The sequence below is a fragment of the Nanorana parkeri genome, unplaced genomic scaffold, assembly GCF_000935625.1.
Source record: "Nanorana parkeri isolate BGI_ZX_2015 unplaced genomic scaffold, ASM93562v1 scaffold220, whole genome shotgun sequence".
In the NCBI taxonomy this organism is placed as follows: domain Eukaryota; kingdom Metazoa; phylum Chordata; class Amphibia; order Anura; family Dicroglossidae; genus Nanorana; species Nanorana parkeri.
In genome coordinates this window covers 607,788-621,487 of record NW_017306488.1, presented here as the reverse complement: position 1 = coordinate 621,487, position 13,700 = coordinate 607,788, and the positions used below count along the sequence as shown (strand labels likewise).

The 13,700-nt window shown below is 41.2% G+C and overlaps 1 protein-coding gene across 1 annotated transcript in view; it reads left to right on the top strand.

Moving 5' to 3' along the window:
* The first annotated feature begins 4,107 nt into the window (after nucleotides 1-4,107).
* The window catches only part of LOC108786633 (CTP synthase 1-B), a 29,536-nt gene continuing 19,943 nt past the window's right edge, over nucleotides 4,108-13,700 (top strand). Inside the window, exons 1-7 of the mRNA XM_018555963.1 lie at nucleotides 4,108-4,190; nucleotides 4,545-4,645; nucleotides 8,585-8,701; nucleotides 9,431-9,514; nucleotides 9,614-9,694; nucleotides 11,196-11,347; nucleotides 12,319-12,451. Of these exons, the coding sequence (XP_018411465.1) occupies nucleotides 4,583-4,645; nucleotides 8,585-8,701; nucleotides 9,431-9,514; nucleotides 9,614-9,694; nucleotides 11,196-11,347; nucleotides 12,319-12,451 (630 nt within the window). The 5' untranslated portion in view covers nucleotides 4,108-4,190; nucleotides 4,545-4,582. The remainder of the gene's footprint in view (nucleotides 4,191-4,544; nucleotides 4,646-8,584; nucleotides 8,702-9,430; nucleotides 9,515-9,613; nucleotides 9,695-11,195; nucleotides 11,348-12,318; nucleotides 12,452-13,700) is intronic.

Here is a 13,700-nt window from a genome sequence, read left to right as displayed (position 1 = left end):
TTCTTAGGCAACATCAAGTATATCCTGGTGACAGGTGGTGTAATCTCCGGTATTGGGAAGGGAATCATTGCAAGCAGCGTTGGGACAATCCTGAAGTCTAGTAACTTACATGTCACATCTATCAAGATTGATCCATATATCAACATTGATGCTGGAACTTTTTCTCCCTATGAGCACGGTATGCAAGAAAACCAGTTGTTTTTTTTTTGTGTGCATGATTGTTAATCTACAAAAGAGATGAGTGTTAATATAGGTTCTGTTAGGACCTGTTTACACGATGGTTATTGCGGTAGCAACACATAACACGTGTTAATGTGATGAGGCACTATTACTGACAGACATGTGTTGCAGCGCAGTGCACTAATAGTCAATGTGGTGCACTGCTAGAAAATGGTGCATGCATCATTTGTTGACAGCGCATTGTATTTTAGCGGAAAAGTCTGTTTCTGAATGACACCTCACTGCACTAATGTACCTAACGTGGTAACACGGACATTACTGCAATGCATATTGTGAACAGTGTTCCTGATGTGTAATTTTAACCCTTTCGCTGCCAAGCCCTCCGGAACATTTTTCAAATCAGCTGGCCAAGCCATTTTTGAATTTTCTGCAATTTTTTCCTATTGATTTGATTTTCAACTGCTGCGTTGCTAGCGTTTGTAAAAGACCCCCCAAACCATATATTTTCTGAAAGCGCAGGCCCGGTAGAATAAAAAGATGGTGATACTAAATTTGTAGGCCCTGCGATAATTGCGCAAATGTTTCTCAAATTAATATTAAACCGATAAAAATACACAATTCAATTGTTAAAACACACTAAAATCAGTATCAGCGCACAAAAAAAAATAATTTTTTGACTAAATTCTAAAAGATAAAACTGTATTGAGTTAATAAATAATGGCGCCCGGTATTTTTGATAATAGCAGTCATCAGCGGCTTGTGAGCCGCTAATGACAGCTATTAATTTAAAGGGGACAGTCTGCTGAACAGTTATACTATAAGCTGATGGTCGCTAAGGCGACCATCAGCTTATAGTGGAACTGTAAATGCCAGGTCCGTATGGCATACTGAGCTGGCCAGCTGGAAGCACTTTTGTAGGTCCGTATGCCATACGCCCTTGGCAGCGAAAGGGTTAAAGACTAGTGTCTTGAATGCATTCGCCATGTCCTTTTTTAAATTAAAAATGTAGTCCTATTCACTCTCAGAACTATGGAATGGAAGCTATATGTGTAGCTGTCTTTACTGAAAGTTGTTGTTTTCAGTGAGTGTTTTTCAAGAACGTTGGTGAGATGTGTACAGGTAAGAGCTGTTGGTATGGCCTTCCAGAAGGCACAGTGCAAATGTAATTTTTTTTCATGCCAGTAAGCAACATTCTAAATGTTCTCCATGTTGCATAGTAGAGCTCAAATGTACACAAATATCATTAGATGCTAGGTAGTAACAAATACAATTTAGAAAATTGATGTTGATGCTTTTTTTTTTATTTTATTAGTACATCTAAAGGCTGCTGTATGACTGTCTAAAAAAAAAAAGTCCCGGATCCAGTTACTACAAGATGCATAAGCTTAATTATGTAAACAAATAACTGCCTTCACCCTCCCTGCTGTGAGCCAAGCCTTCTTTTATTTGTGTCCTATGCGCTTCCCCTTGCACCTCACAGCAACAGTGGCAGTGCTGGCAATCCATAAAGCAGTGGGCAGAACTAGGTGTGGTCAGGTGCTTATTGACAAGCTACAGGCTTTTTGAATCAACAGTGACAATGCTGATAGCCATGTCTCCAGCAACATTTTTCTATCCCACTGTAGTACAAGCAGAAAAAGCCTACTCGGCTCCCAATTCAGTAGTGCAACATTGTTGCCATACCATTACAAGAAGTGGCTTTAGGTAGACTTCAGTGGCAGAGGGACTAAGAAGATTGTTGGTGCAGTTGCACTTATAAAGTTTTTCAGCACTTCTTTTTTTTTTTTTAATGTGAGGCCATAGTTCTGCTGTTCGTATGCCAACACTGTCAAATTGCAATAGCCAATAGCAGGCTAGCTATTGCATCTGCCTGCTGTTAATCAGCAGAGAAAGGGCCTGAAGGAGAAAGTTCTCTATCAGGTTCTTCCATGCTGATTGACAGCAGGCAGTGGGTGGGTGCAATAGCCAGCTTGCTATTGCATTTTACAATATCCAATAGCAGGCTGGGTATGTCTCCCAGCCTGCAGATGAAGATGAGGCAGGGGGGTGGGGCAGAGGTGACGGGGGAACGGAGTGGCCGACGGACCAGGGGAAGGAGGCAGCGGAGCAATGCAGCGGTCTGTGCACAGGCGGGTAGAACAGCGGGGATTTGAAGGGACGCAAGGCCGCTGCAGCCACAGTTCTCCTAAATGTACCGGCGGCTGCTGGTACATTTTAGGAGTACTGTGGACCCCGTTCGTAAGTACGGATTGTCCGTAAGTCAGACGTCTGTAACCCGGGGACTGCCTGTACTTGGGAAGAATAGGTACAAAATGTACCTGCTCATTACTTCTTCAGGTCAAATAGATGCTTGTTGTTTAATTCCAATTGTTATAAACCTTGCATACACACCCATCTTAAAAATGTCTGTCGGTGGCATTCCTTTTCTTTTCAAGGTACTCAAATCTGTAGGACACATACACACTTTGCCTCTGGTTAAAGCTAGACTTGCAGTAAAGTGCAAAGTCTGTTTGCCCTCTCCTGTAGAAATCGCTGCCTAATAGTATTTTAAGAATGAAAAAGAAAAATCTTAGAATATATACTCGCACAACCCCTCATCTTTCACGCCAAGTGCAACTTGTCTTAGAGGCAGTCTTGAACATGGACAACAACAAAAATTTGGGTTTTCATTCAAAATAATTTAGTACATCTCAGGAATGATTTTCCATGTTCCCTGTGTTTGTGATTGCACTAGCGGTACTACATGTGTTACATTTTCTGCCACTAATGATTAATTTCATTTTTTTTTTTTTTTTCCGACTTTACCCGTATGACAATAAAAAAAATACCATCTTTTATTTAGAATAAAATACACAAATAGAGTGTTACAAACATAAATCTTCAGAATAAAACTGACATGCATAGCACATTTTTCATATTTGTGTGTGTGTAGGTGCACCTGACTTGTGTTTCCATTTCTATGGCCACATTCACGGGGGTAGGGGACCTTACATTTTTGTTTTGGTATTTTTAAATTAATTTTATTTACCTGTTTTTTTGTTTTGTTAACTTAATAGCTATCACATGGGCGGGGGGTTCAAAAGCCCCCCATGTGATAACATATTGGAGATGACAGGTTCTCTTTAAGGGTGACATTAGGGGTCTATTAGACCCCTAGGGTCACCTTTCCACTCTAAAGGAGCTATTCAAGCACACATGGCGTGAATAGCTTCAGCCAGGGAATGTAAACGTGTGCGTGTGTTAGCCAGCCTGCTATTGCAATTTGAAATAGCCAATAGCAGGAGAGAGTCCTCTGCTGATTTGTAGTGGGCGGTTGCAATAGCCAGCCTGCTATTGGCTATTTCAAATTGCAATAGGAGACCTGGCTATTGCACATACCCACTGCCTCTGAGCCTCTCCGACCAGTCCAGCAGTGCCTCACTGTGTCCAGACAGCTCTCTGGGTGTCCCCTCCAATACCTCTGCTGATACAGGTGGGGGAGTTGCAGGGTGGAAGACAGCAGCTACAAAGAGGCGGGGGGTGTGTTTGTGGATGCGGAACGACTTGTTGCAGCCCTAATGTTCTACCTATGACATTTGCTGTGTGTGCTTTTTCTTAGTTGATTACCTTATTCCACATTTCTCCACTGTTTACTTTTTCAAACTTTGCTGGTTGCTATAATGATCTAACAACATGGAAATATATCTAACCTAATAAGGCCTTTCAGTGGTGCATACTGTGCTGGTCACACAAAGCTGCGAAAACGACTACTACTAATGTTTGTTACTAATTGGTCTGTGTTCTTGTCACAGCTGTGTAATATGTAGAATACTTTACTCAAAATCTTATTTTGAATTTAGGTGAGGTTTTTGTGCTGGATGATGGAGGTGAAGTAGATCTAGATCTTGGCAATTATGAACGTTTCCTGGATATCAGATTAACAAAGGACAACAACCTAACAACTGGAAAGATTTATCAGTATGTTATTAACAAGGAGAGAAGAGGAGACTACCTGGGGAAAACTGTGCAAGGTGAGATACAAGAAAGCTGTGCGTTTGACAAAGCAGCTGCTGTCAAATGGTATGCCAAAATTGATGTATTAGAGTGACATATTCTTAAATCCCAGCAAATTACCTTCTATAGCCAGCAGCTTTGCAGTTCTGGATCTTTTTTCTTTTTGTTTATTCTATGTATTATACAGTAGGAGATCTGATGGGTCTAATGAGCCTCCATCTTGTTAGTGTTCTAACACAATTACCCTTATAATATTGTCTAGGGCTTGCACTTATATCAATTTTCATGTATTCCTGGAACAGCATTCTTGATGAATTAGTTATTTGTATATTAAAAATAAATGATGGCTAATGGTTGTTTGTTATTTGCAGTTGTGCCTCACATCACAGATGCTATTCAGGAATGGGTTATGCGGCAGGCTTTGATTCCTGTAGATGAAGATGGTATAGAGCCAGAAGTCTGTGTAATTGAGGTATACATATTCTGGTTATAAAGTTCTGTGAATTTTTTCAGCTTTCCACCTCGTTACCCATCCTATTACTCTTTGCTAAAATAAACCTAAAAATACAGTGATGGAATTTCATAAAAACTGGAGCAGTTGCCCTTGGCAACCAATTAGCATCTCTCTACAGTTTGCTCAGGTAAGATTTGAAAATGAGAGAGAGATGCTGATTAGCTGCAGTGCAAATCTGCTCCAGATTTTGTCTGCTCCAGTTTCGATAAATCCCCCCCCAAGTGTGTGTAAACAGAGTTAAACTTTATTCCCAACTCCAGCAAGAACTCTTTGTTCTTTTTAAATAGCATTCGGAAGGTTTTTTTCTTTAACCACTTGCTGACCGGGGTGTTTACACCCCCTTCCTGTCCAGGCCATTTTTCAGTGTTCAGCGCTGCAGTACTTTGACTGACATTTATTCCATCATGCAACGCTGTACTGAAATGAATTTTATACCATTTTTTTGGGGACAGATGGAGCTTTCTTTTGGTGGTAATTAATCACCACTGGGGTTTTTATTTTTTACTATATAATGAAGAAAATACCGAAAAATTTCGAAAACTGTTTTCCCTACGTTTATGTTAATAAACAATTATTATTACCCAAGTTTTTGGCAAAATATAAAAGACAGACAGGGTCACGTCGGGTAAATAGACACCAAACATGTACAGCTTTAAAATTGCGTGCGCCTGCAAACTCGCAAAAACTACCATACCCAAAATTGGCCATAGGCGACGCTTTAAATGCTTTTACCGCTCATCAGTTTAGTGTTATCAGTGATTGATGACCCTAGAATTATTGCTCTCACTGCGACGTTCACGGCGATATGTAGCATGTGTGGCGTAATGGATGCAATCGTCGTAGGCGCACTCGACGCATGTTTGCATGTGTATGTGGGGGGCGGGGGACTTAAAAAAAATATTTTAAAAAAGTCACATATAAAAGGTAATTAAAAAAAAAATGTTTTTTTTCAACTAATTCTTTTAAACCTTCTTTTTTTTTTTCACTTAGCTTTATTATCACATGGGGAACTAACAAGCCCCCTTTGTGATAGCCAATTTTCAGTGTCATGTCCTCCTTTTATGGAGACATCAGGGGTCTTTAAGACCGCTAATGTCACCTAGAGACCCCCAGAGAAGCTGATGAAGCAAACACCTGCTTCACAAGCTTCTCTCCAGTTTCTGTACCGGAGTGTGACAGAGGAATGCGGAAGTGATGTAATACACATCACTTCCTGCATTCCGAAGAGGAGGAGGAGATCAAACTGAGATCGTGTACTGAGCTCCGTTTGATCTCCGGCCGCAGAGCTGCTGTGCTATTCCCGGGCTCGCACCGGGCACAGCGGAGCTCGGGATCGCCAGCAGCAGCGGCAACGGAGGGGGGGGACGCACACCCGCAAGCATATTACAAGCGATCGGGCGTCTCTACAGACGCCCGAACGCTTGTATGTAAACAGCCATCGCTGGCTGTTTACATTCCAGGCTGATTTCCCGCGGGAAATCCAGGCGGGATGGGGCATTTAAAAACGCCCACCCGCATTCAAGAAGCCGCTGTCCGGCCGTTTATTTACAACGGCCGGACAGCAGGTGGTTAAAGACTATCTTTGTTGTCTTTTAAAATAACAACAAAGGTATCTTTAGAAATGTTTAATAATGACAATCTACGTACACATACTTCTAGATAATTGCAGGCTTTGTTATTATTTGCATACCATATTTTTGCTTTCTTCCCCAGTCTTCTGACAGTGTCCAGGGCACATTAATATATCTCCCTTTACTTCCTGGAACCCTGACACATGTGACTAGGACATGTGACCATGCACATCATAAGGGAAAGGCATTTTCCTCCCCAGAGATCTTGAGAGATTGCAGATGAGATTTCCCAGCAATGCTCTGCTGATGTAACCTTCCTGATGCAATGCTTGGGCACGATTACATCATTTGTGCCAAAGTGGCAGAGGAAGTGAATAAAAACTCTATTTGTAAGGAAATGAAAAGCATGGTTGTTTTAACTAATGAATGTAATAAGATTTTAAATCAGCATGCAGAGCTGTACGCTGATGTGAATTTTAGTCAAAGGAGGTAAGTTATTGCGCAACATAAAAATTTTCAACTACCACCATTTTATTCTATAGGGTCTTGGCATTCAGAAAATATATAATGTTGGGGGGTTTTACGTCATTTTCAGGCCTAAAATGTGGAATATAACATGGGTGCAAAAATTGAAAAAAGGGCCTCAGTCATGAAGGGGTTAACAGAGTTAAATTGGTGCTGCTGTGTTTTGGGGAGATGTCACCTCATGTTTATTCCTGTTAACCAGGACCACAAATTTGGAGAATTGGCACCACCAGCTCCTCAGGAGGGCACAGAAAGCTGTAAGAGCCTCACTGAGTTTTTGTTAAACCTTTCCCAAATGCACTGAAGAAGTGTTTAAGAATACATTCACACTAGCGATGGCTGTAGGAGATTATCTGGCAATATCTCTTGGCTGCGCTGTTGCTTGAATTGGAAGCTCGCCAAGGGAAGCACTGAAGTGAATGGCAGCCTAAACATGCAACATTCAGGTCAATTTGTCTAATAATGGTACATGCAAAAGTGTGTACTTGGCTGTATGGCTCAGTTGTTGAAAGGTGTTGAAGACACTTGTCAAGCTCCTACTTTTGGTACTCATGAAAATAAGGCTTTCGTATTATTGGTAACGAGGTCACATGAAGGGGTACGTTAACACATTCTTTCCTGTTTTTTGTTTTAATGATTGACACTATTTGCTGGTTGTTGACAAGCCCTCAACATACGTTTTTCCTCAAGTTTAGACTTCAGGCCTATAACTGTAGTCAGATATGATGCATTATTTAGCCACTTAGCTTAATGTGATACACCTGGCTTGCTATCATCAAGCTACAGAACTATTCCCCAGCTACACCTTTTAGGCCTGGTTCACACCTGGGCTTTTTACAGCGTGTTCCTACGCGCTGTAAAACGCTCAACATGTGAAAACCAATGATTGCCTATGGGCATGGTTCCCACCTGAGCGTTTTACAGCGCGCAGGAACGTGCTGAAAAACGCCCTACGGCCAAAGAAGTACAGGAGCTTCTTTGGGGCGTTTTTCCGAGCGTTTCCATTGGTATTCCCGAGTGTGGATCGGGGTTAACAAAGCGGTAACCCCGAGCCAAACTCGGGAATACAGCGTACAAGTCTTACCTTGTTCGCGATCCCCGCTGTGTCCTCCGGCGGATGCCGACTTCCAGGTTCCGTCCCTTGCGAGCGGCCACGTCGCAGGGGGGCGGAGCCGGCGGGAAGTTTGAAAGTGAAAATATATATTTTTTTTTTTAACAATAGAGAAGATTAGAAAAAAAAACAAAACATTATACCGCCAGTGAAACGCGCGTTTCACTGAACGGAAAAGCGTGCTGAAAAAATACGCTCTGGTGTGAACCCAGCCTTAAGGTGCCCATACACCTTACGAACATCGCAAGACCTTTTTGTCTTGCGATGGTCATAAGCTCATTGAAAGCTCGTACGATCTGCCCATCTTGGACGGGCAGATCGTACTTGCGATCATCGAAAGCCCCCCCCCCCTTGAGGGGCGGGCTTCCGATCACTGCAAACGGGCAGTGTGCGCGTGCGCACACCGGCCCGTTCGGCAGTTGTCGAACAAGCAGGCCACTAACCCGCCGAGAATCGTACGATTCTCGCCGGGTTTTCAAGCCTGCTTGTTCGACGGAAGACGTGCGACCGTACAGTAGAAACGGTCGCACGCCTTTCATACACTTTACGATTCTCGTACGATCGCGGGATTTCCGGTGTATGGGCACCTTTTTAGTGTTTGAGTATTCTTATCACAGTTGGAAGATAGTTCCATGTATTTCCTTTGAAATGAATGTTTTCCTACTTGACTAATAATCTTCATGTTTGCAGCTAGGGGGAACAGTGGGAGATATTGAGAGCATGCCATTTGTGGAAGCTTTCCGCCAATTCCAGTTTAAAGCTAAAAGAGAGAATTTCTGCAATATCCATGTCAGCCTTGTACCTCAGGTAATGTAATATATGCTTAATGATGGATAAATGTATTCCCCGATCAATTTTTTTACCATTCTTTCCAGCTTATCCTTTATTTTGTTCTGTGCATGAAAGCGAAACGATGTATTTGTGGTGGCTGCTGATAGTTTTCTAACGTGATACCTTGCGTCCTAAATGTGGCGTCAATCTGGAGCATAACTAGCTTTTTAATATATTATTCTCATCTGATGTTTTATGCAATCGTAGGAATTCTAGAAGTACAACATTGTTTTGGGGGGTTACGGGGGATGCATTTGTTTTGTTGTTTTTCCTTTTACTTTATTTGCACGTGATGATTCTGCCAGTAGCATGATTCAGTCCTAGGATCAGAACACTCACTCATGCAAATTTTATCAGGGCAACCGAAAAAACATAGGACACAATCTTGCCCCCCTCTCCTATTGTCAATAACATAGCTGTATATGTTTCTGTAGTCCTCAGAGCTAACTTAAAGCAATGTAATTGAGGAGAGGAGGGTATCTGCTCACAATATTTCTGGCAAGATCTACAGGTTTTCTTTTGAACATGGCACACTATAGATGAAAACACTTTAAATTATATATTTAAAATTAAAAAATAGTTAATTGTAAGGTTTTAGATATGATTTAATGAAATAAATGTTTTATACATTGAGCAATCTTTTAAGTACTGTACAAAACACCTTGCTATTCTTTCTAAGTAAATAATTTTTCTTCTGTTTTGCAGCCCAGTGCTACAGGAGAACAGAAAACAAAGCCCACTCAGAACAGTGTCAGGGAGCTTCGAGGATTGGGTCTCTCTCCAGATCTAGTAAGTTGTTGTTTGTGGCACGTGCCATTTTTGGCTTCTATTTTCTTTCTCTTGTGGCAGCAATTGTAACTTCCTTTTTATTACAAATTTATTCTGCAGGTTGTGTGCAGATGTACTACACCTTTGGACACGTCTGTAAAGGAGAAGATATCCATGTTTTGCCACGTGGAACCACAGCAAGTGAGTCTAAATGTTTTGCTGCATCTGTACTATAAAGTATAATGCCTCTATACTTGATGCCATTGCCAATACGTTGAACTCCCAGTATACCATCTTCACAAATACTGTACCTAAATGGAGTGAAATTATAATTCCATGTTGTTTCCACATTAAAGGTAACAATCAAAGATAAAAACACATGGTACTGCGCATGCTTGGCTATTCCTCCATAGAGTCTTTTAGGCTTGGAAGGAAATAGGCTTTCCATTATTCTTTGTGATAGAAGGCCGCCTTTGTAGTTTATATGGTGGGACAGGTCCAACGGGGTGCAGAGATTTTATGATGCACTGTCTCAGATCATCACACTGCTTACTCCTTCTTTTTTTTTTTACTTTATTCGGAGTGTACAAACTATATACTCCATTCAGGTTCCCACACAGCACTGCAGGGTGGTGCCCTGCAGTGCGACACATGTCTACATTTCTTCGCACAAAACACCCACATTGTGTGAATGGGGCACATAAAAATTAATTGTGTTCTAGCTGCTTTTTTGTTGTTGAAAAATGCCACCGCATATAGTGTGAACGAACCCTTAGACTTTAAGATTGTCACATGACCTACACTTCGGGTTATATTAAATGTAACAGTCCAGTCAGAAAAGTCAACTGCTCCAAGGAAATCTAAAACCCGCTTCTACGCAGGTGAGCTCTGAGGAGTCCTAGTATTATCACAACAGATCTGGTAGCTAGCTAAAGTCACCAAATAACTCACTGGTTTGGAATGGTTATATTTTGTTTTTGTATTAAGCATTCATATTTTTAAAGTTAAATGTGTTCACAAGTATAATAGTTTTATATTTGTATTATATTTACCCATTACATGCATTATTACCTAAGGTTTTAACTTTAATATAAATGTGATGGCAATAGAAATGGTTGGGTGATGTGGGTCCTGAATTTTTTAATGAAGAATAGAGGCCATTTACTATTGTCTGTGATGTCACTCAACATCTATCCAATTCACAACTGAACCAGAAGATGCTGGATTTTGATTCTCTTCAGTAGTTGGACAACAAAGACCATACTTCAGGCATTTGGTAAACAGTCAGTTATTATATATTGGCGACAAGTGGGTACAAAGTAAAAATTGAGGCAATATAAAAAGTTCATTGTTAAATGACAAATATGTTCATATATACCTTCCTTTTTGTTTTGTTCCTACATGAGATTTTTTTTCTTTTTAATGTATGTTTTGGAGTTGTGATCTTAAAAAATGATTCCATTGGCAGTTAGTAATTTTTGTAGTGAAAAACAAAAACCTTCGTGCATGGCTTAACATTTGAGTGGCTTTAAATGGTTCATATAGCACTGAAAGGATTAAAATATTAGACACTGCCTTCTTTGCAGCTGGGCAAGAACTGTTGCTAGTTGTATGTTGATATATTTAATATAATTTCACATCTAAAGCCTGTGCTATGCTCCTATCATTGAGTAAAAGGAATATCTCCTCTTCCTTTTTCCAGGTAATCTGTGTACATGATGTGTCATCTATATACAAAGTCCCCCTCTTGCTAGAGGAGCAGGGGGTGGTTGACTATTTTCGCACGCGTTTGGATCTTCCAATTGGTCGTCAGCCCCGCAGGATGCTTATGAAGTGGAAAGAGATGTCAGACAGGTGATCAAAGACCAGCTTGTATTATCATTGTTAGTGTTTTTACTGGAATCCAATCCACAGCAGTTTTAAAACCGAACATAGTTTAGAGCAGACTTAAATAGATCTTTGGGGATTTGCCATTGCTGAAAAAAATAGCTGCATTTAATACCTTCCTTTCTGCATGGAAATGGGCTTGGCAGTACCTCCGAAATACGGCTTGGGTGCATCTTGGGTACCCACCCACTGCAGCCACCGTATGACTGTTTGGATACCTGGTTCTGTAATAGGTACATTTATTTGTGTGTGTACATGTACAGGTAGCCCTCAATTTACGCTTGGGTTAGGTTCCTGAGCGAATGGTTGTAAATAGAAATCGGCTTGGAACTTAACTTCCTTTCCACTGACTAATATTATTTACTGGGTTTCAGTTTACACCATTTTCTATTTAGAAACATTCCACAAAAAAAAAGAAACATTCCATGTTTTGAGGAGAGGCCTGTAACCCAACTCCCTTACTTCTCATTGACATACAATTTTTATATTTGGTTTCAATTTTCAACACTCCAGAAAAGGGTGCTATTTTGAATCGGTGCAAATTGAACCGTTGTAATCCGAGGGCTGTGTGTGATATAACCGTTGTAATCCGAGGGCTGTGTTTTTATAAAAAAAAAATATATATCAATCACACACACACACACGTACCTCGGTTCACGAACGCTTCTTCGAACATGAAGTTCGGCAAAATTTAGCTTACGTTCGCGAACTCCGCATCGGGTGGCTAACACAACCGCAGCCATCTTCCCTGCTCACACATGGTCGTGGCTTCCTCTGGTCGAGAGCGCGTTCTGATCAGTTTGATTCGGTTCGCAACCAGAATCGTGGAACAAATTAAGATCATGAACCGAGTGTGTGTATATTACCCTTTTTTTTTCCTTCAAACGGCCACAGAGTACACTATATTGTCTCACGTTATATATTTGTTTTCTATCTAGATATGATCGCATGCTGGAATCTTGTAGCATTGCTCTTGTGGGAAAGTATACCAAATTTTCAGATTCCTATGCATCAGTTATCAAAGCATTAGAGCATTCTGCACTAGCAATAAACCACCGTTTAGAGATCAAGGTAAACCATTTTCTATTGTTAGTAAAATGTATAGTAGTAATCTTGTTTACATAACTGTGTTTTTGTATTAAAATATTGCATGTATTGCAGATTAGAAACAAAATAATGTAACCTAAGGCCTCATGAACATGGCATCCGAAGCTGCAGCTGGGGATTCCTGCGGATTCTTTCGGGAGGAATCCCAGGTGTCTATACAGATGCGGCCGTTGTGCCCATCCAAGTTAATGACATGCGTCCTCTCTGCATCCAGGGACAAGCATCTCTCTCGATCTGCAAGTAATCATTCCATGTATGATTATTTGCCGACAGCCACGGACAGATGTAGCCATTGTCAGCCTCATCTGTACGGACACACCTGGGATTTTTGTACCCAGTGTGGTTACCATGTCTCTGAACCTTGTAGTTGTATTACAGAATAAGGGACATGCTGAGCACAAGTATGGAGATGAATAAACATTTTGATAACTTGTCAGGTTTGGCAGATGATGCATTCAGATAAATTCAAGTGTGCTTACATTGTGACTTGTGGCATCTAATGATATACTAATGTACACTGACCATGCTATCTTCTGGCATGCTGAATTAGTTTAGACTGATTCTAGCACGCACCCCAAATACCCCCCCATCTTTGTTTCTGTTCAGTGAACGAGAAACACTTTTTAGATGGTTTTAACTCAAGAAGAATGTTTCATGTTGCTAGAACTATGTACTAGCATCGTGTATGTTTGTCTGTATTTTGTTTATAGAAAACAGACACTTTCTCTCCCGTTCATTGAAGGACACAGGGCAACAGATCGTAGATCCTGTATGGTAGGGTATATCGCCACCTGCAGGAGTAGGATGCTAGGCACATAACAAAAAGACAAAAAAACAGCCTAGGGGCTGCCCCTGCTGGTGGCCCAACCCCCCACCTGCTGACAAGTCTCCAGTTTTTTGCCTAGCGTCAGGAGTAAGGAGCTAAAATGTTTCTCTGGAAAATTTCTTTACTTTTTTCCGTTTTTATTTTTTCGCGATTCTTCTAGCAAGTGTCACCAGGGCGACATGCTGGATAGAGATGGATCCTTGTAGTCTCCCCTGGGTGGCCGTTTCTGCGTCGGCGCTCATGGTTCAGGAATGTGTACTGGTTGCGGCACGGGTGCGCGCCGTCCGTGTGTTTCTTAAAATTGAGGTGTCTCCTGGCTCTTCTACGCTGTCCTCGGTGCAGTTTGGGACGCATAAGAGCAAGCGCTCCGACAAGATGTTTCCCTAC